This window comes from Ipomoea nil, unplaced genomic scaffold (assembly GCF_001879475.1).
Source record: "Ipomoea nil cultivar Tokyo-kokei standard unplaced genomic scaffold, Asagao_1.1 scaffold3321, whole genome shotgun sequence".
In the NCBI taxonomy this organism is placed as follows: domain Eukaryota; kingdom Viridiplantae; phylum Streptophyta; class Magnoliopsida; order Solanales; family Convolvulaceae; genus Ipomoea; species Ipomoea nil.
The window spans coordinates 1,391,856-1,416,749 of NW_017619749.1; the positions used below are offsets into that span (position 1 = coordinate 1,391,856).

Below are 24,894 nucleotides of genomic sequence, written 5' to 3' on the forward strand. Positions count from 1 at the left end.
CGATTGTGGACGATGATCGAACCAGTGAGCGGGTGATAGGCATTGCTGCACGACTTTCTTGATCCGTCTCACTGGAAACAATGGCGGCGTAGCTACTATGTGGCGTCGGCTCTGATACCATAACAGAAATGGTGATGTACGCAAGGTGGAAGAAAATATCTAAACAAACTCATTTATTCAAGATGGTTCTGGAAAAATGAAGGACGGTGTTTATATACAAGCAGGTGGCGGTTGTAACAGAATAGAAAATAAGATGATAAAGGTCAATTTTTCCCTCCTTTGTTCTCTTGAGCTTCATCACTTTTATTCTCCAACAGTGTTGCCTCAACCGCACCCACGAGGGACAACAGAGAAAAAAAATGAAGACATAACACAAAAATCATGTCCATAATGTCTAGCTTCAGTCATACTTAAATTGACTACATCATCTTCTGTCCTATTACACCATCCTCCAACAATAAATTGTTTGCGGATTTGACGAATACGTTGAAGTTGGGAAGTTGGAGATAACTCCTTAATTTTCCACCCAAATTTAAGGGTAAAATATATACTAATATAGCATCTAATACACCACAATGATAGGGGAGGTAATAGATCCAAATTTTCCATACTTCTTTCCAAAAAGGTTGAACCCCACAGAGGCTAGACCTTTGCTTACTGCATGCGCATAATGAGCCCCCTCACTTTGAGAGGGCATAATGAGTCCTCACTTTGAGAGGGCATAATGAGTCCCCTCACTTTGAGAGGTAGCTCTCACACTACCGCTGGTGAAATTCGATCCCTAATCACATTCTTTACAACTTTCACCTCTATGACCAGTTGAGTTGTCTATACGAGTACCAAATTTTCCATACTTCGATTTATCAACTAGCGGCAGAATTACGAAAGATATCAATGCATATGTACTTAGTAATGCAAAAGTGACAACTGCAAACAAAAAATCGATAAATAATGCGGTAGGAGAATCCTCATATTGAGATGCATGTGATGGGAGGAGGAGGATGATGCTTCAATTCTGCTGCCATTGTACATGCAATATCTTTAATAACTTAAACTCAAAGGCACCCAAATAAGGTTTGATCAGCATCACTCGCACAAAGGCTTTAAAAAGATAGGAAAATATTGTTATTATTATTCGTGATAATTTTAGGATTTTATTTTGGTTAGGATTCTAATCATATAGTAATTCTACCAAACAATTAATTTGATTTTATTTAGGAATTGAATATATTTAATTTCTTAATCATATAGTAATTTTTCCAAACTTTAATAACTACTAGTTTGGTGAACAAGGATATTGGATCCAATGAGACCCCTAGTTAAGTGAGATGATGAGATTTGATCCTGAGCATTCATTTTTTTATTTTAACGGTTCAGATTTCAGAATTTTTTATTTGTAAATGGTTGATCTGTAATATACTTAGGGTATGTAGTTGAGTAATTTTGCACACACATTTATTTATTTCCTTATCAAAATTATGATATTTTATTTGTTTCCTTTTGCGTATATTTTTCTTCAGAGCCGATAGTTGCCTTTCTTCTCGGTTTTTCTTCTTCTTGAGAGTCGCAGCTGCTCTCCTCTCCTTGCCACCGGCCACCAGCTTCCCGGTCTCCGTCTTCACTCTCATCCCTCCTCAGTTGCCGATCGTGAGCCGCCTCCGTCTTCACCACTGTCCAGTCACCGCCTCGCCTCAGGTTCGTAGTCTCGTTCTCAACTTCTCGTTCATACTTGATTGGCCAGAGAGCGAACAAGGAGATCAATTCTGTCGGCGTTATCAATGTAAGCTACTTCTTGTTTTGCTTCGATACTTCGGTCTCTTAGTTTTACTTTCTTTAATTTGCTTTTTTTCTGGAAATCAATTTTGCTTAATTACGTTTTCTCGTTGGAGTTTTAGTTATGGGGATCTCTTGATTGTGATGATGAATTACTAATTATTTTTTCTGTTAAAGTAGCATGATTTTCTATGAAAGTAACGATCTCGTGTTGCCGGTGAGTCAGTCGGTCATGGATGATCTTAGCCTTATCAGCGACTTAGGCAGTTTGAGCATTTTCTGTTTCACGTTTAGGTTTTGAGGTTATTATCTGAATAAAAGAATTTTCCATAAAGAAGATTAGACTCTGTTGATTAATTTCAATTCCATGTTTTCATTAACTATTGGTAATCTGTTTCAATTGGGAATATCAGAAATTATTTGCTGCATACTTTGAACTATAGAAGTACTGTAATACAATTGAGATGGTGTGATGTTAGGGTATCAAAACACGCAAAGCTAGTAATGTGTAAAACCGAATGCAATGTTTCGGAATTCTGATTTGAACAATTAGTATATTCAGAATGAATAGTGGTTCATCAATAGTAGTTTTGCAGTTCTGCTATGCTTTGAAGGATATTACAATTGGGGGGCTGCTGTTTGAAATGTAGTATTATGATGGTGTGTGCGTAGACAAACATTAGTTTGTGCAATGTACTTGAACGAGTGGTTTTGGCTTGACGATGGTGTTATAATGTATCTGTTTTAGTGTTTGGTTATGGATCTTTGTTACTTAGAGTGATCATGAGTTTTAATCGTATTTCCAGATTCATTTTAATTTATCTCAAGGATCAAATGTTTAGATTCTTTTTGTTTCCGGAATGCTAATTTTTTGATCAGGAATGTGTTGACATTGGTTTGTGTGTAGTTGTATGTAGGCATGTGCATTTCATTGTGACCCAGGCTTTCTTAGCACGGTATACCTATATATTATTTGGTTTTAGAGTTCTATAGTCGTGAGTCATCATGGTCTATGGGTATTCGTACCATGGCGTGTGCAAAGTAATAGGACCCAATAGTCGGTGCGTAGTTGTGTATTGGCGTGTGCATAGACGAACATCAGTTTGTGCATTGTACTTTAACGAGTGTTTTTGTTGTGTCGATAGTATAATAATGTATCTGTTTTTGAGTTTGATTAGGGATTTTTGTTACTTAGAGTGAGCATGAGTTTTAATCGTATTTCCAGATTCATTTTATCTCAGGGATCAAATGTTTAGCTTATTTTACTCCTGGAATGCAAATTTTTTTATCGGGGATGTGTTGTCACTGGTTTGTGCGTAGTTGTATGTAAGCGTGTGTATTTCACTATGGACTGGGGTTTGTGCGTGTCATCATGGTCTGTGCGTGTTCGTACTTTGGCGTGTGCAAAGTAATAGGACCCAATAGTCTGTGCGTAGTCGTGTATTGGCGTGTGCATGTTACTTTGATGGGGGTTTTGGAGAGGGGTTTATGCATGTAAGTTTGCTACAGCTTGTTGGTGCGTACTAATTTGTATGTGCATGTATTAATTTCTCTCTTTTACTACTCGCCATAGTTTAATAATAATTGAATCCAACCATTGGAGACTGTTGCTGAAATTTTTGCTGACAAGATGGAGGTGTTAGCTTGCGCGTTGGATGACATGGTGTAGGTTATGGAGCAGCATCAAGACCACTCCACCCGTTCAATTGGTTTCTTTCGGGTGTTTGATGTGTTTAGTCACTAACGCGTACTAATCTTTTGCCGAATATCAACCATGCCTTGAGCAACACACATCGGGTATCGAATATCAACTGTGTTGTGGGGTCCGGAGCCAGTGCTCGCTGAAACCTTATACGTTTCTACAGATACTTTAAGTTTTGTCTCTTCATTTTTTTACATTGACTTACGACATTTTCCGTTGGTGTCGTTTCTTTGAATGTTTTTTTTTTTTTTTTTTTTAAGGAACAATGCAGACTACACTTTTCCCACTCGTGGTTCAATATTTTCAATTTTCATGTCTAACTCTATTCCATCTTCATGCACAAACCCTCGGGCGCATACGTCGTTGCAAACACACGCACACACCCTATTTAAGCACTTAGATTGCACATACACAGTTAATTGCACACACTATTATCCACGGACGCACACACCTACGACACTAAAACTCTGACGCACACGCCACTTCCGTAATACGCACATACACAGTTACTTGCACTCACTAATACCCACGACCAAACACACCTAAGACATTCCCCCCTACCATGCTCATGTCATACGCTATTCCAGTTTCTTTACACGATTTTAACCCAACAAATAAAAAGCATGTAATGTATTAATCTCACTCCATAGCCTTAAAACGCACTACCCACTTTTACATGGAATTCCCAACGAATACGCACGCGGCACTACTCTACAATGCACTTATCTTCATTACTAATCTATTTACCAAAAACTCTGTATGCACAAACCTAATTTATAGCCCACCAAACCACCCCACATCTACGCCTAGTACACTTATTTCGCATTATTTAAACACATTTTAAGCAAAAACAAAACATGCATGGATTCAATCTCCCTCCAAATAACAACTTTGCTAATTCAATAACAACTAAAATCCCAAAACGTTAACACGATGGCATTCTTAAGACTGCAACTCAATCACTTGCACACGCAGTTACATGGAAATGCACACACCCCCATGCATAATAATTCTGCCCCTACCACAATCCGTTCCGTCATCAGTTGCTTCATTGGACCTGCATCGCACAGACCAATAAAATATTTTATATATCTCTATAAATAATTGAATATGTCATGACAATCACGCACACACCGAATTAAAATTCATAAATCATACATCATACACAAATTCGTTTTAATAATATGCACATGTCATGACAATCACGCACACCCGCCATACCAGCCATACCAGCCGTTGCACACACCTAAACACATACACACAACTAAATATGCACACGCCAGATACCTAATGCGAGCACACCACCGTTATATATACATCTTTTTAACAAATAAAAAAACAAGCCCTTCCAATTTTAAAATCTTTTTCTTTAAAAACATCCCACCAACATGAACTCACGTACACACCAAATATTAATCTCGAGTTTTAAAAGGTAAAACCCTCATCCATTCAATTTGCACACGCCAAAACACATATACGCACAAACTAATGTAATATATGCCACATGTCGAAAAAAACAAAAAAAACAAAAAACAAAAAAAAAAACAAAACCAGTTGCACTATTTAAGTCTTTTTCTCAAAAACAAACCCACAACGTATACTAATGCACATACCAACTAATAATCTTGAAAACCCTAAAAAAATTGCATAGAACCAAGTCCATACAAAATGCACACACCATCGATCTTACTCGGACACACCACATACAAAATGCACACACCATCAGCCGAAAATTTAGTTCCCTATGTATACACACATATATACATATAACGGGAAGAGAATAGAGTGGGTGTTGGGTTGGTGCCATTAAACAACAAACGAATACTCCAAATTGGAAAAACATGACACGCACTCGTTTTACGTGAAAATATCACATTTCCCCATTTCCAATTCTTCCCCACACACCCCTACATACATTTTTCATCACAAGTTCAATTTTGTGGTACGTGTATACCATCCACGAGTATATTATTATGTGAAATATACTACCAAAATCAAATAAATAATCTTGACAATATATTGGGAAAATCAACGATTTGGTCCCTCAATTGTTAGCGAAATATCAATGTAGTCCCTTAATCGCGAAATCATCGATTTAGTCCCTGGAAATAACTGTTTTTAGTTGATTTGGCCCCTCCGACCATTCCTCGTTGAAAATCCGGCGAGAGCTCCGATTTGCCATGGGCAATTTGGTCTTTTCACCCCATATCCTTCCTCCACCGACCCTTTAATGCAGTTTCTTTCAGACATTGTCACAAACACTTGGAAGACACTTTTCCAGCGAAGAATTTACACACCAACGCATGCTTCAAGCTTAGCAAGACCCATTTGAGTTCTTTTCTGACATTACAGACGCATGAATAGTGTCATGATGATCAAAGCCCAGACACCGGCATTGCTCTAGCCACCGGGAATGAGATGCAATTCCGGTCCTTCAAATGCTGCAATCCAATGCCCAACTGCAACCCCAGCACAGAATAACAGCTTCTGAAAATTAGGAAGGTTAATATCCCACTTGGGATCGTGCTCTCTTGGGAAGAAATCACCATATAGACGCTTCCGAACACTCACATTGAAGAAAAAGAAGTAATGGTATACGAAAAAGAACACGAATGGCCATCCTTCGAGAAATCCATTGAAGTGAGCAGGTGGGACTAATGTCAGCCAAGTAAATGCCGAAGTAACAATGGCAAGTTGCTCAAACACATTGGCATCACCGCGCAAATGTTTGTTAAGGCAATAAAACCCGTATGCTGCAATCCCAATCGCCGCCATCCATGGCCAGAACAGCCAACTCCAGCTAAAATACATCCAGAAGAATGGATTGAACACTACATTGACAATCCACTTAGGCACTGCAATTGCAATTGCAATCACCACAGACCACTTGCACAAGTCCAAGGGGGTCAGCTGAGAAAAGCTTGATTTTATCAATTCTGCAGAGAGATTTTCAGACTTTCCAGGAACAAGGTCAGTCGAGAAAAGTTTGATTTTATCAATTGCACAGAGTGATTTCTCAGGCTATTCAAGAACGGGGTCAGCTCAGAAATGTTTGATTTTATCGATTCCACCGAGAGATTTCTCAGGCTATTCCTGAACATGATCCCATCATCAGTCTTTGCAGTTGAGTGTGAACCGGAGCATTTCAATGGCAGTAAAGAAACACGTTCGGACGGTTTCTGTAATGTCAGAAAAGAACTCAAATGGGTCTTGCTAAGCTTGAAGCATGCGTTGGTGTGTAAATTCTTCGCTGGAAAAGTGTCTTCCAAGTGTTTGTGACAATGTCTGAAAGAAACTGCATTAAAGGGTCGGTGGAGGAAGGATATGGGGTGAAAAGACCAAATTGCCCATGGCAAATCGGAGCTCTCGCCGGATTTTCAACGGGGAATGGTCGGAGGGGCCAAATCAACTAAAAATAGTTATTTCCAGGGACTAAATCGATGATTTCGCGATTAAGGGACTACATTAATATTTCGCTAACAATTGAGGGACCAAATCGTTGATTTTCCCCAATATATTTTATGAATTACCCCGTCACCATTCAAACATATATATATATATATTATCTTGTGACTCTAACTAGTAAAATATCACACCAGCGCAACTAAAAATACATTTGATCTCACACAAGTTTTTGCCTTTATTTTTATGATTAAACACCATGTTGAATTGGCATTTGTGAATTTCTCTATAATTATAATACAGAATATAAATGCATAACACTTGAAAACAACGCTAAATCGGGACCTGCTCACTAAAAATGGCAATTTTAATCTAAAATCAATGGACTAACCCGATAAGACCGTAAAATTTTAAAATTTGGGCCACAAAATGTTAGTATAGGCTAAACCTAATACGCCCGATGACATGAAAGGGCTAACAAGAAATCAATTTAATATATTAATTATTTTCAGTTGGAATTTAGAAATAGAGGTTTAGATTAATTGAATGATGCATAAGTGTATATTTATTAGATTTATTACAATTAAAAATTTATGATGTTAATTTGAAAAATACAAAAATTTTAATTAAGTCTGCCCGTAAATTTTAAAATCCGAAAATTTTAGAATTATGACTAAAAATTTTAAATATAACAAAAAATTAATTAGTCCAAACTGATAAGCTTCACAATTCGAAAAGACCAAATTTAAACTAAACATCCAATAATCCTTTCTTCTAAAAAAAAAAAAACAAAAAAAAAAACATCCAATTGAAATCCCTAATCCTAACACTCATGACTCATAAGTAAAACTAACGGAGGCACACCTAGAAAAACATGATGACCGTATGTGTTATATGTATACAATTTTAAATAACATTTGATCTTGAATGAATCATTAATTTCTAATTTTAGTTGAATATTGTGATCGTTTATGATGTGTGTTGAAGATCATGCATTAAATTTTGTCTTTTAAATAAGTATTTCATAATTTTCTACCTTATAATTCACATTTTTGTATTTCTAGAATTCTAGTGCACAATTTTCCTTCTTCTAGAGCACACTGCTTGCCTAGCTTATAGAGCTATAGTGCATGTTGTTGTGCCTTCAAACATTATGATCGTATGTGTTACATGTATATAATTTTAAATAACATTTTATCTTGAATGAATCATTAATTACTAATTTTAGTTGAATATTGTGATCGTTTATTATTTGTGTTGAAAACAATGCATTAAATTTAGTATTTTAAATGAGTATTTCATAATTTTCTACTTTATAATACACATTTTTGCATTTCTAGAGTTCTAGTGCACAATTTCCCTTCATCTAGAGCACATTGTTGTGCCTTCAAACATTATAATCGTAGGTGATATATGTATATAATTAAAAAAAACATTTGATCTTGAATAAATCATTAATTACTAATTTTAGTAGAATATTGTGATCGTTTATGATTTCTGTTGAAGATAATGCATTAAATTTAGTCTTTAAATGAGTATTTTATAATTTTCTACCTTATACTTCACATTTTTACATTTCTAGAATTCTAGTGAACAATTTCCCTTCTTCTAGAGCACATTGTTGTGCCTTATATTGCACATTGTTATGCCTTCAAACATTACTAATTTTAAATAACATTTGATTTTGAATGAATCATTAATTACTAATTTTAGTTGAATACTGTGATCGTTTATGATGTGTGTTGAAAGTCATGCATTAAATTTAGTATTTTAAATGAGTATTTCATAATTTTCTACCTTATAGTTCACAGTTTTGCATTTTTAGAATTCTAGTGCACAATTTCCCTCTTCTAGAGCACATTATTATGCCTCATAGTGCACATTATTGTGCCTTTAAACATTATAATCGTAGGTGATATATATATATATATATATATATATATATATATATATATATATATATATATATATATATATATAATTTTTAAAAATATTTGATCTTGAATGAATCATTAATTGCTTATTTTAGTAGAATATTGTGATCGTTTTTTATTTGTGTTGAAAATAATGCATTAAATCTAGTCTTTTAAATGAGTATTTCATAATTTTCTACCTTAAAATTCACATTTTTGCATTTTTAGCGTTTTAGTGCACAATTTCCCTTTTTATACAGCACATTGTTGTGCGTTCAAACTTTATGATTGTAAGTGTTATATGTACATATTTTTAAAGATTATATGATCTTGAATGAACCATTAATTCTAAACTTTTAATGCACAATTTTTCTTCTTCTAGAACACATTGTTGTGCCTTCATATATGTATCTAATTTTAAAGAACATCCTGAACGAACACTTTGGCCCATTGCTTTTATTTGGAGACATGCATATGGTGTCATATCATTTTATCTCATATGCATCGTCAATGTTATTGGTGTCTCTTCCTTCTTCATGTCTTTGTTAATGCACCTTAGCTATGATGGCAGAGTCAAAAGCAGCAAGAAGAATATCATTTTGTGAACCAACATATGCATTGCTTTTAGACAAACTTTCATCTCTTTCACTAAACGGTTCATCAATTGATTTTGGTGAGAGTGATAATTTTACACCACCAGCACTATTGTAGAACTTTCTTTGAATCCGCAGATATACATACAGATATCTGACTAATGATATCTACTATCAGCAATTTTGTATCCCCACAACTATAAACTATTGTTCTTTGCAACGGAGACCTGCTTGCTAATGGTCCAACTCTGTATCCCCAGCAGCATAAAAGGCATCAACAAATGTTCCCTTCAAATTTCCTAGCAGCTATCTGTAAATTGCAGAAAGTATTTAGAAAATAGAAACCTAATTTGTCCTGCAAACACATTTTAACTATAAATACATAATTTAAATGTTACTCGGAATATTGGATTCACAATACAAAATACACCTTAATTCATTATATAATTTGTCTAAATCTTCGGACAGATCACAGATGTTATGGGCCGTTGCGGCAAATTATGTTGTGGAACCGTGTTCACTTTGAAATCTCATCTGAAATTGTCTCATGGATTATTTTTTGAAAAGGTAGAATTTTTACATAAGTATTATGGAGTACAATTTTTTTGATAAATATTACAATTTTTCTCAGTAAATTTTAAACTTTTTATATTACATTGTATTAAAATCTAAGACTTTGTAGTCAAGTGACATGGAGTAACTCTTTCAAATGAAAAATCATGGATTTGAGCCTCAAAAGCAGTATTGACTCGTTATATTATATTTTCTTATAAAAACATTAAAAAAATTATAAATAACAAATAATTTATCCATTACTCCTTATTATACTTTTCAAAATATTATATTTTTACTTTGACCCTAAGGGGATCTTAACGAGACTCACTCTGCTGGTCAAATACTCACACGTGGCACCGCTCCAATTTGGTCGGTGTTGGTACAGCAAATACACACGCGTATTATGGGCAATTGATAAGATAATGTTTTATGGATGATATCATCAGTAATTCAATATTGATATAGCAAAATACCTAACTTAATTTAGTTTTCAAAAAAAAAAAAACTTAATTTATTGGTCCAGGGAATTACAAAGAAAGTCAAGATTCTCTTTCACTTTCTATTTGGAAACTGCTTTTCTCGGCTCGGCTGTCAAATTTCTCTACCTCCCACTCTCCTTGTTCTCTACTTCTCCCTTTCCATCATTGTGCTTCTTCCCATCAACATCCACCTGGAAATGGTCTTTGTTTAACCGGTTTTTTTTTTTACCTTTAGCTGTGACCCAAGTATCCCTTCTTGCTCCTCAACTCCAAACTCTGGGTTGCAGTGTTGTACTATAGATTTCTCTGGTAAGTGAGTAAGTCTTCTTCTGCTTGCCATTAACTTTACAGGTTCAATTAGTTTTAAAGCTTTGTTGTTGATAGCATCCTGTTTTAATATGTAGGTATATGAAATATGGTTCAATTGCCTAATTTACTTTGCTTTGGTAATTGAGTTTAAGGTGGAGATTGGGTTTTTTTTTTTCTTTTTTTTTTTAAAGTTTGCATTTGCGTGATCGATCGAATTCTAGCTCTTAAAAGTTGTCTTTTTGGTTTATGGAAATTGACTTGAACGGTGGGTGGGAGGGAGCTGGATTTGGATGTAATTCTTCAAAATTGCTACCTTTTTGCTTACTTATATATTCAAAATCCTCTTGAACTTATAATCTTCTTTTATTCACACCTTAATTATAATATCCTGAATTCCCAACTCCCAAGTCCGTCCAGGATGATTTATCCATGAATTATTGAAATTTATGTAACATGATGGTTATGGACCCAAATATGTGGGGTTAATTGCATTTGAAATTTGAAATTAGTCTCTATTGTTTCTTACACACCATTGATATATTATAATTTGCTCTTAAATAGCCATACATGTAATAAAGCATCTCCCATTTGCAGGATAGTAGAATTGTTCATCATAAGTTAATGGGATAATGCTTTATTGAAGAGATTTGGACAGGTCTCACTTTTCTTTTTACTGGCAAAATGGGTAGGGCATTATGAATGCTGAACCTGACATATATGTGTTTGAAATTCTCGATACTGAGAGAAATTATGTTTGCATCCCAACTTTTATAAGAGATTTATGGAGTGAATCTTGGAAAAGCTTGTTTCATCCCCTCTGAATTTAATATGAATAGATTTTCAATAGCAGCTGAGCTGATGACATGGGTCTGTCTCAATTATAAACTCTGTTGTTTTGTGAGACCTGTTTGTCTAATGAAGTCGCTCTGAATTTAATATGAATCTCCCTTTATCGCTTGTGTATAAAATGCATACACATAGCAGTTATGTATGTGAGACCTGTTTGTCTAATGAAGTCTAGATTTTTGGTTGTTCACTATCAGGTGGGTGTTCCGTAAAGAAAGTATATTTCCTGCATTGCATTGCATTGCGTTGTGGTCCATGCTAATGACATCATGCAGCTCTATCATCATCCGTATTTGTTGGACAGCCTAACGGTTAGACTTGCATTGGAAGAGAAAGGGATCGACTACACATCACATCATGTGAATCCCATCACTGGCAAGAACTTGGACACCTTTTTCTTCCGCATGAATCCAAGTGCTAAACTACCTGTTTTCCAGAATGGTTCCCACATCATATACGATACTCGACATAATTCAGTATGTCTTCCCTTCTTCCCTTTCTTGTCTAAATAAATATATATAAGTGTTTTTGTGAAGTGAAACTATGAAATATGTAGTAATATATTAGATTGTTCCTTGAATTGGTTTATTTATTTATGCACTTACACAAGTTTTTACTTTAGGCTGCTGATAGGCACGAGTGACATGTGTGAATTGGTTTTAATGAACTTGCAATGTATTCATACATACATTCACAGATATATAGAAAGGATGGCGGAGAGAGTGTCTTCTGGTGGCGTCGACTTAAATGTTAGCAACCGAGAAGTTGTGGAATGGATGCATAAGATTCAAGAGTGGGACCCCAAGTATTTTACTCTCTACCACGTGCCTGTGAAGTATCGTCTCTATCTTTCTAAATTCTTTAAGACGTGTAATAATTGCTCGAATGGCTGAATGTCCTGACCGAAAGCTAAGAGAGGCATATGAAACAGAAGAAAAATTGGGGAATGCACAAGTTGTGAGACGGAGCAAAGAACATCTTGCAAAGCTTCTGGACAAGGTAGAAGGTAAACTTAGTGAAGCATCTTATCTAACTGGAGAGGAGTTCAGTTTGGCGGATGTGATGCTCATTCCTATTCTAGCTCGGATACAAGTGTTAAACTTGGAGCTCGAGTTCATCAATACAAGACCTAATCTATCTGATTACTGGGCTGTGGTTATAAGAAGGTGATTGGAAGATACTTTGATGGGTGGAAAAGGCAGAAAACACTATTGAAGATACTACTAAGGATGAGAGAATACAACTATAATGTCATTCTCATCCCTGCTCAAAATGTTATATTGTTTTTATTTTTCTCCAAGGCCTTTTACAGCAATCAACCGAAAGATTTTGTAAACTCAGACCTATCACAGCGTGAACCTGTGTGAAACTCCACCCTTTCATCATCCCTCTCCATGCAGCTATTTTTTCTGGTACCCACCTATCTCTAAAGTTTCTTGCAATTTGATGAACCTGGGCAAAACACATAGAAAAACAAAAAGAATCATCTAGCACTAATCTTCCCTAAAGATTAGGACGGACAATTTAACAATTATAAATATTTTCCTCAAAAGAAGGGTAAATTGGGAAAGTATTTTGCAGTCTATTAAGGAAACAGAAATAGTGCTGCCCAAGTGCCAACAACATGCCACCGTTTCCCCCAAGATGCATACCTGTAACCTGTTTGTCTATGTGCTCTGTCAATGCCAAAATCGAGTCTCTAAAGCTGCAGAATGTAAAAGCAAAGTTGTGGTATTGTAGTTAGTTTGCATCTGAAATTAATACTATGAACAAATAAAGAGAGTTAACAGCATAGTAGTATACCCTGTTTTCATGGAGAATTTTTGAAAGGATGGGTAGTGTTAGGAATGGAAGAAAAAGAGAGGAAGAACATGCAGAAGTTAACAGATAATAAAAAGGAGAGAGATATAGCAACAGATAAAAGAGGATTCCATACAAGTATATGTCATAATATTTGACTAGGAGTATTCACCATCAAAAGTTTCAAGTGACCATAAAATAACCAATCAATGCAGATTAGGAATACAACATTAGAATAGAAGAAATGTGTAGACAATTAAAAACTGGAAAATGGAATTGTTCAAACCAACCTTCCCACTCCAGGTCGAGAAGGAACCCCATTAATGTGGTCAATTGTAAGAATCTCTCTCAATGCCAGATATTCCAGTACCTGAACATCAGAACAACCAAAGTTATGTTGCTTAAGTTTGGTCTATTGATGATGCACACAAGCAGCCTGCTTTCTATGTATATTTGGTCTTGTAGCTTAAAAAGTTTATCAAGGACTTGAAGATGATCAGTGAAATAGTTTCGCGGAAACTAATGTCAAATTTTCAACCCTAAATAAGTTTTATCAGATCAACTTTACTTTGAAATTGGACCCTGCATTTGGATGAAAAATATATCAGAAAATTACCCTGAAAAGAAGGATAATGTTTTCATCTATTATAAGATCAAACATCAGCATTTTATTACCTTGCCATGATAGAAATTGAAAACAAATGGAAGGGACATTGAAATTTATGCATACATGTTATGTATTAGTATGCCAACCAAAGATGCCCTGTTGGAGTTTTAGTAAATAACAAGTGAACTGAGGCTCAAACCTATCACCTCCCACATAGGGGAGGGGAGCAACATGGTACCATTGGACTACAAGGTCCTTGGTACAAATTTTAATCCATTAGTTGAACTAGAAAACTGCTTAGAGTGTAGTTCTAATGCAATCCGGCAATATTGGACTACAAGGTCCTTGGTACAAATTTTAATCCATTAGTTGAACTAGAAAACTGCTTAGAGTGTAGTTCTAATGCAATCCGGCAATATTACCTTAAGCAGCTTTCGAATAATTATTGTTTTATTGAATTCCCTTCTATATCGCTTCATTTTGTTGTGCAACATCTGCAAACCTAGCAAGCACCCAGCAAAAACAATGTTGCACTTATCAAACACCATGTACCTTATTTGACTGGAAAAATAAGGGTAGACGGATGCAATATTCAGCCCATCACTTCCTACCATTCGTATTGATAATATCAACTAAAACTGTCCTTGATTTTGTCTTCAAGAGTGCACCAAGGATCATAGAGAGCTCTCGGTTGCTGCAAAAGATACATAATCAAATGCCAGTGCAATGCTGAGCATTCTTGTTGAGACACGATATCATATGATTTCAAGGGCTCTTCATTCCTCTAGCAGGTTTAAACTGCAATTCTGTCATCAGATTTACAAGGGCTCTATTTCGTTTGCGTTAGAACTTATGCTGTTTTATTTGTCATCTATTTGCTAGAATCATCTATTTGCTAGAATTTATGTGCTGTTTTATTTGTCATCTATTTGCTAGAATTTATGTGCTGTTTTATTTGCCATCTATTTACTAGAATTTATGTGATTAATTTTTTTTAAGCAAAACATATTAACCGTATAATTCATAATTTTTTTTTAAGTATAAAAATGTTTTTAAGTAATTAATTGAGTCATTTCATATGCCAAAACATTCAATCAAATAATTATCAACCAACATATCCATCACTTTGGAAAATACTTTGGGTAAAGTAAAAAGAAAACAATCACTTACCGTGAAATCTTATTTTCCCAAATTTCTCTAAGTCTCAATTGTTCAAATTCTCCTCTTCTATCAACCGTTTTCTTTGCCATCTATTCGCTAGAACTTATGTGCTTTTAAAATAGATAGTTAATATGAAAGCATTGCCATGTTATCAAAATCGTCTAGCCTAAAACGCTTATTCCTCTAAACTTGGGCAAATTCAATACTACATTCCTCTCAAAGATTTAGTACAGCATACATATCCGTTTGTTTGCATAAATTAGTCTCAGCATCAATGAGACACTCAGAACCCGGATAGAGCATTTGTCGGTGGTTGAATAAATTTCATTTTATTGTTTTAGGCTTCGTATATGTGAATCCATGGAAGATAACTTGACTTTGCTGACAAATATTATAGCCTTAAAAAAAATGATGAAAAGAACCATAAAGCACTAAAACTTTTGGTTTTTCTTGCTAAAAGACATCAGTGACCATAGTTGTGAGCAATAAATGGCTATTCTTCATCACTCTACACATTTTGAAATACATTTACATCTAAATGCCTATTTCTGATAAGTAGCACGTCTTTAAATAACATGTCATGTTCTGAACTGCTGCTATGATATGAATGTCAGAGGCTATGTTCAGCTTTCATCTGTCTTTCTTTTAGTCTTGGTCAATCTGCTGGCTGGAAAGTGCAACCTGGCCATTAGTGGTCGAGGAGCTCGCTTCTTCCAATCAAATCCTCTAACACAAACGTACCCTGAAAACAAAAATCACAACTTCCAAGTGGAGTGAAAAACTAGAGAGAGCTGATTACTCTGTTACAAGATAAATTATGGTTTCCTATATTTTCAGATGTCATGGCCTAAGTATTGTCATACAAGAGCATGAGAATTTGAATAAAAGAAATATACAAAGTAAAGAACACAAGAAGATAGCAGGCAAAATAGGAATAAGGATTAAGGAACAATACTGCTATGTCACTCTACAGTCTACTCTGTTTCCTATATTTTCAGATTCTTAATACTACTAGGGTGTTTAATAAACTGGCTAATTGATACTATGTTTAATGATTAAAATAGGTCAGAGAATGTAATGATTTCATTTCTAATTGCAAGTAATAAACACATAAACACATGGAATATGAATGAATGTGAACTCATTGCCCATCTATTGAATTTCACATCTCTTGAATATGTAAGGAGAAGAGTGTGAGAAAGACTAGTTTATGGCTGAAATTGTCTTTTGCCTTGTCTTCATGGCTCACTAAATATATGTCATGTAGTTCTACTTGTTTAAATGTATGGGATGTAAATAAGATCATTTAGACTAACTAGAAATGTGTGATTGTCATTCAAATACCTCTCCAGAAGCAGTGTTGGATATCTTCTGTTGATAGGCCTATGAACAAAGAAAATCATGTCTGTAAATTCTCAGAACTTTTCTAATAACTACAGTAATGTGAGTTTATTAGCCATTTTACCTTTGAATATTGTTGGTATTGAGGTTCCAAAGAAAACAGTTTTTCGGTGCAAATCCCACAACCAAACCCTTGGAACATCAATTGGGTTTAGGCTGGATTCATGATCGGCAAAGACCTATTGTGTTTTTGTTTTGAGAACCTCATCATTTTCAGAAGAAAAGAATACTTTGATATGCATGGTAGGCTTATGTGAGCTTATAGGAGATACCGAGATACTTTAACTCATTGCTGTTCGACAGGGTATCTGTTAACACAATCTTATTAGATGGTTGGTCCAAAGGAGGTTGTTTCATTTGCCTTTTGGCCATCGAATCATGATTATTGTAGTGGTAGTGTTTCTATGCTCATTCTTACCAGAAGTGTCCCTCGAACAGTTTGGGAATGTGCTTCTCGTATGCTATTGCATGGAAAGCATGTTTCCTCCTGACATAGTTTGCCAGATTCTTGGGAATCACATCTCATTTCTGGAGGCTGAACAGAGTTTACAGTTTCACCTGATATGAACATTACACATAACTTATTGCAAGGAAATAAGCAAGAGGGGAGAGAGTAAAAACCACAATAATTCAGAGCTGGCCCACAATGCTTTTAAACTGGCCTCATTATCCAAGGTATGGGCCAGGGAACATTGCTTAGTTAAAAGTAAAATATGCTTAGCTATTTCAAACAAAATTATTTCCTTCTAATTACAGCACTAAATGCACTTACAGGAGATGACTGTTGCGTTTGAATCTATCACTAGATTCTTGTTCAATTATATCTCACAATAGGTGTGTTTCCTTACCAGGTGTCCAAATGGCCAGAAGGTAAGAGCATGGATCATCTGGATCTCTTTTCTCCAACTGCAAGATAAGAAAATGTAATTATTGAAAGAGTTCAGTTCTGATAACTACTCAACATTGCAAATGTAAAGTTACTCACCCTTTCTAGAAGAGGATGAGTATCTGGCAGCTCATAGCTGTAGAATAGAGAAAATGAAGTACGCATTTATAATTGTTTTGTGTCTAAGAGGGCAGGTTTGCTTAGTTACTGACTAATATTCAGTTCTGTAGGCAGTGTGTTTGGATATTAAATTGTCATGCTATCATAGGTATTATAAGCATATACTTACACATGATGCTCAGTTCTGAGCCGGCTAATATTTTTGAGTTTAGGCATGGGAATGGAAGCAGCTTCGGGAGTTAATGCTACCAATGCCTTTGACATTTCAACCTGATTAAGCTCCATATTGTTTTTCACAAACATCTTTACATTTTGAGCCAACTGAATCAGATTGAGATTAATTGTAGGAATTTCATTAGGATCATCACTGTAAGCATCCTCAATGTCAGCTTCTGATGGTATTTGCTCTGGCACAGGTGTGGTAGGCACTTCAATAATAGGTTCTTCAATGATGGGTTGAGAGTTGTTGACACCATACTGTGCTACTGATTGTTCATTGCTTTGAGGTAAGAGTAGCTGCAATGGATTGATAGTGTCTACTGTGTTTTGTTCAGCTGGTTTGTTTTCAAATGCAGGCACAATGCTTTTGTCCTCTGGTGCAGGAAGTGCAAGCCTTGCACTACAAGAGCCATATTCATTAGTTTCACTCCATGAAAATAGAGAATATTTCATGTTTAACATATGTGACTAGTTTCTTAAACATGCCATTCAAGTCTATTATGACTGTGTTCATCAAATGAAAATTACTAAGCAGTGACAGAACCTTTAAGATTTTGCATGTCCTAGTGCAGTGGTGGCTGCAGAATTTTAATTTAGTGGGTTCAGAAAATTTATACACATATACTTTGTATAATCCATAATATATATAAAACTGATTCATGTTTGTTTCCTTTTTACAGTTGGGTATATTAAGGAACTTTAAACTTATTTTAAAAATCCAAAATATATAAAATTGATATATTAAAAATTCAGCAGGGGCAGTTGAATAAAGAATATATTAAAATGGAGCAGCCACTATCCTAGTGAGCTTACTCCAACATTATGGAATAAAGAATAGAAAACAGAAAAATAGATTTTAGTGTAAGCAAGCAAGAATTATAAAAGACAAACCTTGCAAAAGCACTTGCAAAATGTCTGCATTCTCCTCTCATTGGACATGCATTGCAATTTGGTTTGCTCTTTGTACAAAACACCTACGAAGTGGTAATAAATTAGTGTTAGCTTTTTACTGAATTAAAACAATTGAGAATTAAGCGATATCTAATGGCAGTGGCAGACCTTTCCAAATGTTATCATATGGTAATGCAGCTCATATCTGCAATTAGATAGAATCATTAATGAGTCGTTGCCATTGTGTGATTCAAGAACAAATTAACTATACAGTGCTCATTATGTCTAGGCAGTTATGCATACAGTGTTCCTTGATCAAGCTTGCAGAGTCGTGGCCAAAGATACTTTTGGATGGAATCCAGAACTGGATACCTGCATAAATACATCAATATCAGTTTTTGGCAGCAGTAAAAGCACAATCAATGAGAAATTTCGCAGCAGTAAGAGCACTTACAGCTCTAGAAGGTGCAGTTGTAGTGACTCAGGTAATGGCTGCAGAGGCACCCACCCAAGCCTTACAACTATTCGTCCAACATTTGTGTCAACCTTATTACAAGACATAAGTCAGATAAATTTCTCAATTGTAATCATTTTCATTGTGTAATTGATGCTGAATCTTACTGGGAAAGCCAGATGGTGGAGCGTCAAAAGCCGTACACACTCTACACTCTTCAGACCCAATCCCCTGAAGCTCAATAGATACTCTCTGAAACCATATACATGCAACAATGTTTGTAAGGTAATAACAGATGGATAATATTATCTGGACTGCATCAGTAATATTGGAAAATATTGCATTCTAACTTTGCTTTGTCTGGTGGAACATCTCTTAGCCATTCTAAATCAGTGCTACCGTGTTCTTTGCCAAGCCGGTTTAGGAAATCCTGCAACATTTTTATTATCCTTCTCAATTGTTTATTCAGCATGGGGTATCTTGTTAATGTGAAGGAGAACTATTGAACTTTGCATTAGAGGAACTATCATTACTGATACAATTAGTGAATATACCTGTATCCTCTCTGCTAGCATGTTGTTCATTCCCCTCTCTTTGATGGTTTCAGCAATCTCATTGACATCTGCACATCTTACTGCTTCCCAGTCCAATGAATCCATTGTGTTCATTGTTCTTTCTCTTTTCTTACCGCTGGCCAAAGCCTGCTGTCTTAAATGGTCCCAATTCACTGCATCCTGTTTCTCTGTCCCAGATCTCCCCCCCTTTTCTTTAGAGGGATTGCTGCGTCTTTTATCAACTGTATCAAGATGTTCATTCTGACCATCTGAATTTGACAGTGAATCAACAACAGTACTGGCTCTCCCTGTGATATCCTGAATATCCAATGAAGTTGGGCACTCTTGATCTAGCACCAAATTGCAGTTGCTTTCTTCAGTATGAATCTGTGAATCAGAATTGACCATTGTATTTTCACCAGCTATGATCTTTTGATTAGTTGCTTGGATTGGTGATTCTGTTGAAGATTCATTTTGTTCAAGGGCATAATGTTCTCCAACGTTAACAGGAAGTTTGTCATCTTCCTTGTTCTTTTGGAATTCCGCAGAACAATCCCTCTGTTGGTTTGGCATGTCCATATTAGCTGAGCTGTTTTCCTGATTGTAAACTCCACGTAGCATGGAGGTTCCTACCATCTGTAATAGTTGAATGAAAGAAGTGCTGCAAAGACTGGTGGATTCAGTAATATCAACAGTTTGAGTATGTGAAGAGTTCACAGAATTTTGTGAAGAAACTCCAGAATTCTGAGAGGACAGCACATTATCTGGTTCTGTTTGGCCACTGTGGAAACTTGCCTCTTCCTCGTTGATCCATTTTGCTGGCCTATATAATGTTAATCCATAATGCACATCTTCTGGATCCTTTTCAGAAGAATCGACATCTTTGGCTCTAAAATTTTCGGTGGACTTAATGCAATTGGAGGTACCTTCAGTCAACTCACTATTGACAACTTCATCTTTGCAACCCATCTCCCTGAAAGCCATGGAGTCTTGACCAGGAGTTGGTTGATTCAGAGAGTTTTCATGCCATGCAATTGTGTCATCAGGATCCATTATGCAAACTTCTGGTTCTTCAATAGTTATATTTGTTCTCTCTTCATGTGATTGTTCGCTAATCTTTGATTTGAGTGGAAATCGTGCAGCCATTGACATGAAAGCAGAACTGCAAGAATGGGTCCAATTTCAAATTGGAACTAGGATTTTAGCTGCCTAGGATTAAACTCAGAAAATAATATTTACAAAAGTTTATATTCAGAAGTTGCTGACCTGGAGAGGTGATCTGACACATTTTGAGTTAGAAAAACTCCAACTACAGAATCTACAACAGATCCCTTCCATGGAGAGAAGCGCCTGTCACCTGTTTCAAGAAGAAAAAGAGGGAGTGTCTAAACCATTTTCTCTACAAAATTCAAAGTTGCTTAAATTTGATGGCCAGTAGGGATGTTGAAACTTGAATGATTACCTTGGACAAGACGCATGCGGGCAATAAACGAATCTGCTCTTCGGCGGAACACTTTCCGCTCTTCTTCCCACCATTTTGTCTTCTCCTCATCTGTTCCATCTATGCCTCGACTGTTTATATTTTGCAGCAAGAGTTTCCATACTGTAGTTGTCTCATCATCAAGATCGACTTTTGGCCGTGGTTTCCTTTTTTTTACCCCAGTAAAAGGGGCAATAGTTCCATCTCTTTGATAAAGAACAAGGGCAGTTTCCCTTTGGAACTTCACATTTCTGGTACTGAGTGTGTACTGACCTTGATTATCAGCATTTCTATTAAGATAGGTGAACCGCTCCACAATTTCGTCAATTGGAGAAGAGCCCCTCCACGGTAAAGCTGGCAGAGAACCTGAATCAGATGTTACATGAAAAAGTGAGCCAAATGCAGTTGAGTTCTTTCTCAAAACTTGAGATAGCATTTTACATACCAATTGGTGTTCTAATGTATTGGTGTTGAGCTTGTGTATTGGGAGCCACTGTACCATTCAGACTGTTTCTTTTTGAACGTTTTTTCGTTTTCATTTTCATTGTTGGGCGAGTGTCAGCAACAAGAGCTTCCATGCATGTATTGAGATGCCCTGTGTGATGTTTTGCTGCTGCTTCTCTAGATGAATAAGTTGGGAACTGTTTGCAAATCTCATGCAGGGATGCTAAGTCACGGACTCGAGTGAGACCCTTTGATCTCTTCCTTTTCAACATTGCTGGCATTGATTTAACCTGTTCGCAGATATTCTTCACATGCAAGTTATCAAAGTTTGAAGATGGCTCAATGAAATTCTCATATTCTTCAAGGTCCACAAAGTCAAAATTTAAAAATCTCCTGGAGGATCTTCTGGGGCGAGAAGCTGTTTCTGGTTGAATAGTTTCACTGCTTCCTTCTTCAATGGGTTCTTTTGTGGGCTTTTGACCTTGGTTCCTTTGAGGATACATTCTCTTCACTTTTGAGGTTTCTTTGGAACCAGGAGGAATTGTCTCAGGATTTGATACATTTGAATCCTCATCTTTGGGAGTGGCTGCACCTCGGTTTCTTTTAGGACGCTTTCTGTCCACTTTTGGGGTCTTACTGGAACCAGGAGACATCATCTCAGGATTTATTATGTGTGAACCCTCATCCAAAGGAGTGGCTGCAGGATTGTCTACTCCTTTTCTTGGGGTATACTTCCTCTTTTCTGCCTTAATCTCCTCTGTGCCTGGAGTGTTTGGGGCTCTTGGTTTATTTGCCCTTTTAGCTTCGCCTTCAACAACCACCTTTGGCCTGTGCTTTTTTCTTCTTGGTTTCTGTTGCGGTGTCTGATTTGCTTCAGCAACTAGTTCACCTGTTTTGTCAGGCTTGTGGTTCTCCATCATTTCTGATAGCTCTCTCACCAGCACTGACTGCTCTTTGTTTCCTTGGAGATCACTTTCTTCAACATTTTCCTGTACATCTTGTAGTATCGGTATCTCATTAATGTTTAGATTTAAATTTAAATTTAGCATGCTCTGTCTTCCCTTGTTCTGAACCGGGGTGATGGGTGCAAACTGGAACGAGTTGCTGCCTGAGGCTGCATCTCTCCCAGGTGGAGAATTCAGATTGGAAGAGATTCTGCTGGAGCTAACAGAACTTCCATCTGCACATATTGCATTTTGCATTATATTAGTTTGAGGACTATATTGCTGAAAGAAAATATAGTATAATACAATATGTTTCATCAATTTTAAGAGACAAATAGGTTGAAAATTAAAACATTAAACTTATTGAGTTTTCTACACTGCAATTATTACTATAGGTAGACCTCTAATCCTGACCAAATTATATTTTGGGAATAATAGGTCCAAAAGCAATGCAAGTTAGAGTTTACTATTACAGCTCTATTTCACAAATGTCATAACTTGTATTACTGTTTCTGTTTGATCAGTCTGGTGCTAACACTTTCACAACCTTTACCGGAAATTCTTATATCTTTACTGCCTACATTTATCAGATTAATGTCGGAGAACTCCAACCCAGGCCATTTATGCTTGTGAGTTGTGACAAAACATTCTCTCCAGTGCAACTATTATCTATTTACAGAGTACATTTTATGTCTTAACAGGTCTCAACAATCACATGTGATAGAAATTAGACTGGCAAGGGAAGGAGGTTTTTTATTGAATACTATTGACTCTATTACAAGGTAGTATCTGTTCTATATTTTGTCTATATATTGCAGCCCAAAGAGTCAAGACCCCACCACCGGTTCAATCCTGTGACCTTCCCTCAAGGGGAGCCACAGAGGTGCAATCTGAGCACAAGGTGCTTGGCACCAGAAAGTGACATTCATGCTATGAGACGTAAGCTTCAGTTTTGTATTCAGGGTGAAATGAATTGAAAGAAATAATATTTCTAGAAACTTATACCTGCATTATGTGAACTGAAGGTGAAACGTAAGCTTCAGTTTTGTATTCAGGGTGAAATGAATTGAAAGAAATAATATTTCTAGAAACTTATACCTGCATTATGTGAACTGAAGAGGGGAATGAATGCTATATCTGCAAGGGCACTTTCAACTGCCGCCGTGGCTCCTGCAGCATGTGCCAGTGCCAAGAGGATCCCAAAGTTCCAGTTGTCTGTATGATCAATAGAGAAGTTCTGCAAGTTCATAGCTCCCCCATCAGTTACTAAATTTGTCAAATCACACATATCATCCCTGGTAAGGGAATCATCATTTCCCTGCAAGAACCCTCCTGGTTCTAATTGGTTCATTTGGCCTATGCAAAAATCTTGTGGAATTGTTTGCAAGCCTGACCAATTTGCTCTAATCTGCTGATTTTCCTGTGCACTGTTTGGCTTTTAGGAAACCTGAATACAAATGGTGCAAATAATAGATTTTTCAGTCAGAATCATAAACCCTAACCATTTCGTTTTTTTTTTTAATATTAGATTTTACAGTTGAAATCATAAACCCCAACAAATTCGTATTTTTTAAAAAATATTTTCCCTTACGTAGTAATAAATTAAATGAACAAATATAATAGCTAAAATTCACTCAAAAGGATTGCAAACAATAGCAAGAACGACCAGATTTAAGTAATACTCAGCAGAAACGAACAAAAAATGGGAAGAACAAAAGAGGGGCAAGCATGCGGAGACTCACGAGACGAACAAGAGCTCTGATGTGCTTAACGAGCGAGGAGCTAGTGGTTCTCTCTGACCTCATGATTTGGGCCAAAGAAACAAAAAATTATATATTTAAATGTATGTATAATTTGGGCCAGATTTTTTTTTTAATTAAATAAATTATATTTTGAATGTTATGATTTTTTATCATTTTTTTTATTAGAATGAAAATGTAAAGAAACTATATTTATAATGTTATAATTTTTTATCACTAGTATTTACATTCGTGCGATGCACGATCATTAATTTTGACAATATAATATTATAATATAATTAAATATTTTAAAATAAAAAAGAAGTTTGGAAATATAAATAAATTAACTCATTTAATAAAGAGTTAATACTCATTTTGGTCATCTGACTATTAGTTAATATTTGATTTAGTCTCAAAGTATTAAAAGTACCCAATTTAATCCTCTAACTTTTAAAATGGTACCCAATGTAGTCCTCCGTTAGAATTTCCATCTATCCACCATTATTTTGAAGGGCATAAGTTTCATTTTAGTTGATAAAGCACATTTCTTCCTTAAATGAAGTGACACCAGCGACGTTAACCAGAGGAAGAAACGGGTTTGGACCAAGTAAATTGACTTATT

The 24,894-nt window shown here is 35.9% G+C and overlaps 1 protein-coding gene and 1 pseudogene across 4 annotated transcripts; one reads left to right on the plus strand and one right to left on the minus strand.

The window, feature by feature from the left end:
• Window positions 1-10,514: 10,514 nt before the first annotated feature.
• LOC109170387 lies at window positions 10,515-12,987 on the plus strand (annotated as a pseudogene).
• Window positions 12,988-15,564: 2,577 nt separating this feature from the next.
• Window positions 15,565-24,330, minus strand: LOC109170384 (protein ROS1-like). 4 transcript variants are annotated; one of them, XM_019319472.1, is made up of 19 exons: window positions 24,276-24,330; window positions 23,632-23,980; window positions 21,591-22,769; window positions 21,128-21,511; window positions 20,932-21,022; window positions 19,666-20,827; window positions 19,462-19,541; window positions 19,279-19,363; window positions 19,112-19,203; window positions 18,961-19,029; window positions 18,826-18,862; window positions 18,658-18,740; window positions 17,717-18,166; window positions 17,527-17,563; window positions 17,390-17,447; window positions 16,960-17,099; window positions 16,606-16,720; window positions 16,485-16,523; window positions 15,565-15,882 (listed from the first exon to the last, which is right to left on the minus strand). In XM_019319472.1, the coding sequence occupies exons 2-19, from the start codon at window positions 23,882-23,884 to the stop codon at window positions 15,764-15,766; spliced, it is 4,473 nt and encodes a 1,490-aa protein (XP_019175017.1). In that variant the 5' UTR covers window positions 23,885-23,980; window positions 24,276-24,330; the 3' UTR covers window positions 15,565-15,763. The 4 variants fall into 4 exon arrangements, with proteins under 4 accessions (XP_019175017.1, XP_019175018.1, XP_019175019.1 ...); XM_019319473.1 differs by lacking the exon at window positions 24,276-24,330 and having other exon boundaries at window positions 23,632-23,981; XM_019319474.1 differs by lacking the exons at window positions 15,565-15,882; window positions 16,485-16,523 and having other exon boundaries at window positions 16,628-16,849.
• Window positions 24,331-24,894: the final 564 nt, after the last annotated feature.